Genomic DNA, 5,022 nt, shown 5'->3' with positions numbered 1-5,022 from the left:
ATTGTTTAAAATTTAAAACTTTATAATATGGATTAGTTGAAAGAAAATTGCGGAACCTGTTTGAAGTTATAAAATATTAATATTGATGACTACAGTTTGTAAAAATAGTGTACTGTACTCAGCTGAGTGGGAAATAAATTCTTAATTCTCTACAAATCCATGGAAATAATCTATTTTTATAAACATTGTTAGTTTCCATATTTTGTGGTGGGGAAAATCTTCACCTCTAAAATCTAAATTTGGCTAAAAAATTAACTTGTATTAGTATATAGTGTAACATGGTTTCAAGGGCTATTTGGAATAATTAAGCCCGAGTTTAAATGCTATGTTCACAAAATGAATTTTTTTATCGTCAAATATAAATGTTCCAAAGGGCGAAGAAAAAAAAAGAAATTACTATTGATGAAATTCTTTATTATTAAAGAACTCAACTTCGAATTAAACAAAAACACAACTTGTATTCAAACAGAAATAATTTTATGTAACTATATATCAAGTTATTGAAATCTTTTTTCAAGTGCTTCCATTTTTGCGATAAAATATTTGTGTCAAAAGTATAAACAACGCAAGATATTTTTTTCTGATGTTTAAGAATGTAAGCCAATCAAAATCAAGCATAAAATTCTAAACAATAAAATGAAATCGACAATTAGTTATGTTGTAAAAAATATGCAATCGTGTAACGTTCTAAAATCGCGGGCTTTTCTTGTGATTAAAACCAAACAAATCATAAAGTAAAATAAAACCAGTCAATTACAACCCAGTCTTTTTTGTTTGAAATAGATCAGTTTGAGATTTGAAATTGACCAGTTACGCATAAATAACATGTTGATCACTAAGCGGCTTCACTGTAATAGTTTTTAGTCATCAGTGCCGCAACCACGATTTTAACATTTGGAGAGGGGGGGAGGGGTATATAGAAAAATTACATATATGGATATTTCGTATTATACAGTGGCCAGCCGAGGCGCCGAGTGGGAAATTTTTAAAATTTGCATCTCTAGAATGGCGTAATATGTACTTCCAGATGTCAACTCATGGTTTAATGTTAAAATCACGATGAATGTTTCGATATATTTTTGTAATTTAGAAAAGCTGCATTGTTTAATTGCCATCAAAATTTAGATAAAAATTTCCATCAGAAACCAAAACATAGAAAGAGATACATATTTACATTACACAACTACAATAATAATAAAAAATGATAAGAACACTAAAAATTTTAAGGGTGCTGCCACTTTTTAGAAAATTTACACCGCATTTGGACTTTTAAAATGTGCCTGGCACCCCCTTAAACATTCGTTTTGACCATGAGTAGAACATCTGTTTTATGTTTTTCATTTCTCTCATGGCTCTCTTTCTCTGTCTCTCTTCCTTTCTTTTCTTTCTTTCTTTCTTTCTTTCTTTCTTTTTTTAGTAGAAAAATTATTGGGGGCCTGTGTCCCCTGGCCCTACTGGAGGTTATTACACTGGAGTCATATAATTAACTCGAAATTTCGTTTTTTAAAATGTAGATTTTTTGCAGATAGAAATTTCCGCAGCAAACTAACCCCTATCAAATTACAATTTTAAGTCGTGAACATAAATTCACGCGAACAATATATAACTTCGACTTAAAACAACTAAAAATTTCTGCTCGAAAAAATGTTAGACGATGTGCTTCCAAAATTTTGATGAGAATTAAGATCATAAAACGTAAAATTGCAACCTAGCTCGTTTAATTAAATAGTGTTCGGTTAATTAAGCAATAAAAGATCACGTGATTAATTGGCACAAAAAAATGACGTCAGAAGTAATTCATTTAATCACCTAACAATCTTCAGTTGACGTCAAATTGCACGTTACAAAAGTACATATCTGTCAACAGTTCCAACAGGTGTTTATGTGTTTGTGCTTACTTCTCTTGCGATGAGTGACGATTCAGACTACGAATTAGAAGGATTCGGCGACACGGAAAATGATATCGGTGTTTATGACGGAGACCGGAACGCTGACGGAGCAAGACATGGACATGGGAAAGCGTGTTTTCCTAACGGAGATATTTATGAGGGAGAATACGAGGATGGAAAGAGAAATGGCTGCGGATCATACAAATTTAAAGCTGCAAAGTAAATATTTTTACTTTCTCTGTTTTAATAATTTAGCTACATTCGTGGAGGCTGAAAGTTACAATGTAGGTATCCTCACATTCTCGTCCCCAGAACTCTCTGAGATCCTCACTAAAACTGTAACTATGTAAGCAACTGACTTGGTACTTTAATTGCTAAAAAATTGCCTTAAAGTTTATAAACATTTGGTTAGAAGAACATCGAAGAGAGTGTATAAGATTACCATAAACCCAGAAGGAGATTACCTTAAATAACATCCAAATAACCGTTTTAAAAACGAGAAAACAAGTGTATCATGAATGAATGTAAGCAATTATTATAAGAAAACGAAATCTTCGAGCTCTGTTTGCATTTGTCTCAACGTATTTTAGAAACCACAAAACAAAATACGATTAACTGTAAGACAGCAAGGTTTTTAACGGATAGTATACAGTACATAATACACACAGATCGCTTTTAAATTAGTTGAGTTGTGTTCAGCACATAATAAGGGTACGATAATAAATATTATTGAGTCCGAGTGGTCGAAAAGACAAAAAAGAAATGTATAGACGTAACTATGCCACGTTACCATCATCTTTGTTTTTTACGCACTACCAACCTCGTGTCCTGGGTTTGTTAGGTTTTGTTTAGGTTCCACCCAGATATAAGAAACCTATCAATCCCTGGGAACAAGGTTATACACTTAATATAATGCGGAACTCTACAAAAGGGAATGCTCTCTTGCATATTCCTTCTTCTCCCTTCTTTTGTTATTTAAAATCAAGTTGCAGGGCAAGAATTATCTATATCTACAAATACTTCAGATATGTAGGTAAATATTCTAATGGCAAGAGGCAAGGAGATGGACAAATGTATTATCCAGATGGTAGTACATACAACGGACAGTGGAATGATGGAGATAAAAATGGTGTTGGTGTATATACATATCCTAACGGAGATGTTTATGAAGGAGAATGGAAAGATGATCAGAAGCACGGAAAAGGAGTATACACTTATAAAAGTACTGGAACTCAGTTTAAAGGTAGGATTTCAGTGTTTATTACAGAATATTTCCTTTGTGATCTCAAAGAAATTAGGTCTTTTTATAACACCACTCTGTTGAAGATTTTGCTGTAAATCGAAGTTGTTTGAAATTGTGCCTAATTCAAGATTTCTAATCCCGGAAACACTGTGTCAGTCACCCTGGGTAATGAATCTTAAATAAATTAGCAATTTTAGCATTCCTTTTAGGTCATTGGTCTCAAGGAGTTCGCGAAGGACATGCTGAATGGATAAATAACGATCATTCTTACAAAGGGTACTTTCGAAACGATCAACCTTTTGGGCGTGGTTATTTTCTATTTAATAATGGGTGCGAACAACATGGTTACTTCAAAGTCACAAATTTTGTTGAGAAAGTGGATAAAGTGATGGAATTGGTTGGACGTGAAACACAATGGACGAGCACTGCACTTGTTCCCAGTCCACCAAAAACATTGCCGAAAAAAGACAAGTAGACTTATGATTACCGTCTTTTCTAACAGTATATTATGTATTCTAAAAAAATGTGTTCTAACTGTACCACATTCCATCGTTAAATTATACCGACCTCTAGTCTCACACCAGCGTTTATTAACGTTTTTATCAAGTAATTAGATGTTTTGTTCGATCTTTCGTTCGTTTGTTTGTCGTTCTTTCGTTTGTTCGTTTGTCGTTTGTTCCTTGAAACGAACTCCTCGATCATCCTAGTATCCTAAAAGTAATAGTACTTTGAATTTTGTGCAGAAAAAAGAGACTTATTACTATATGTTTGATAACCGATAATGTAGGTGGATCACTTGATTCTAAACAAATAAATAGTCCACAGAACAGATTCCATCTAAAAAATACGCGGCGTCTTATTCTTGAGAATGCACATTTAGACAATTACCGTTTTTTATGGAAAAAATGAATGTTACACTACTTCATCTAACTGAAAGCACTGAGGGACCTCTTTAATTTGAAACAAGGGATATTCAGCTAATTCAAGAAGCAGGGGCATTACCTGGTTGCAATAATCGCTTATCCCAGCTGAGGAAGAACAGTGTTCCATACCCTGACTTTTCCTGCTTCTATACAGCGACTAACAAGAACGGACCGATTCTACTTCCCTGCTTTGGATAGAGCTTTCGCCGAAAAGGTTTCGTTATTCCATTTAGTATAAATGGATTCTGACGAGATGTACTCTTTCGTTATCTAAAACTTTTATAATAGCTTGTTTGGTGAGTAACGGAGGTAGTTTTTCTAGAAACTTTCCCCACGGTTTTTTCAGCCTTGACAAACTGACACAAAGGTGTGACATTATAGTCTATACAACTCTCACATTTTTCCCCGAATATTTTTGTTAGTAAAAGAGGCCATTCCACTCCAGCCGTTTTTTATTTGGTCTGTAACCCTTTTTAGTTCTCCAAGCACTGTAGATCTTCTTTACTATTTCTTGAAAAAAATTGACCTTAACACAAAATGATTTTGGCTTATTATCGAAATTGCTGACCAGCAGAAATTTCCAGTTAAAAATGTAAAACTAACAAGAAAAAATCGGCTTTACTTATTATCATTTTTCACTTGATTCTGCTTTGAAATGAATTTTGGGATAGTCATGTTAAAAGGAAGCGCGAAGTTTTTTGTCCTTTCATATTTTTGCAACAGTGGGTTTTTGTGTTTTTTGAAAATTCCTAGGTAGCATCCTCAGCTGCATCCAACGCTGTTAAAATGTCCAGAGTAAAAATATTTCCGCTCATAGCTGTATGATTTACCAAACATTTTCAAAACATGTCTAAAAAGTTTAAGGAAAATCCTATGTTGGAGCTCGCGCAGTGCAGTACGCAGTACTGTAAAGATCGTAGTAAAATTCTACGTTACGTTGTTGTTGTTAACATTTCTCTAATAATTA

General features: G+C 33.6%; 1 protein-coding gene across 1 annotated transcript; it reads left to right on the top strand.

Annotated features, from left to right (window-relative positions):
* The first annotated feature begins 1,832 nt into the window (after positions 1-1,832).
* Positions 1,833-3,751, top strand: LOC130653706 (radial spoke head 1 homolog). Its single transcript, XM_057456223.1, has 3 exons — positions 1,833-2,108; positions 2,915-3,132; positions 3,342-3,751. Exons 1-3 carry the CDS (start codon positions 1,909-1,911, stop codon positions 3,605-3,607), a joined length of 684 nt encoding a protein of 227 aa, XP_057312206.1. The 5' UTR covers positions 1,833-1,908; the 3' UTR covers positions 3,608-3,751.
* Positions 3,752-5,022: the final 1,271 nt, after the last annotated feature.

Source organism: Hydractinia symbiolongicarpus, chromosome 8 (assembly GCF_029227915.1).
Source record: "Hydractinia symbiolongicarpus strain clone_291-10 chromosome 8, HSymV2.1, whole genome shotgun sequence".
NCBI classification, from domain to species: domain Eukaryota; kingdom Metazoa; phylum Cnidaria; class Hydrozoa; order Anthoathecata; family Hydractiniidae; genus Hydractinia; species Hydractinia symbiolongicarpus.
The sequence above is the reverse complement of the archived record's forward strand: the minus strand, read 5'-3'. Positions and strand labels throughout refer to the sequence as shown.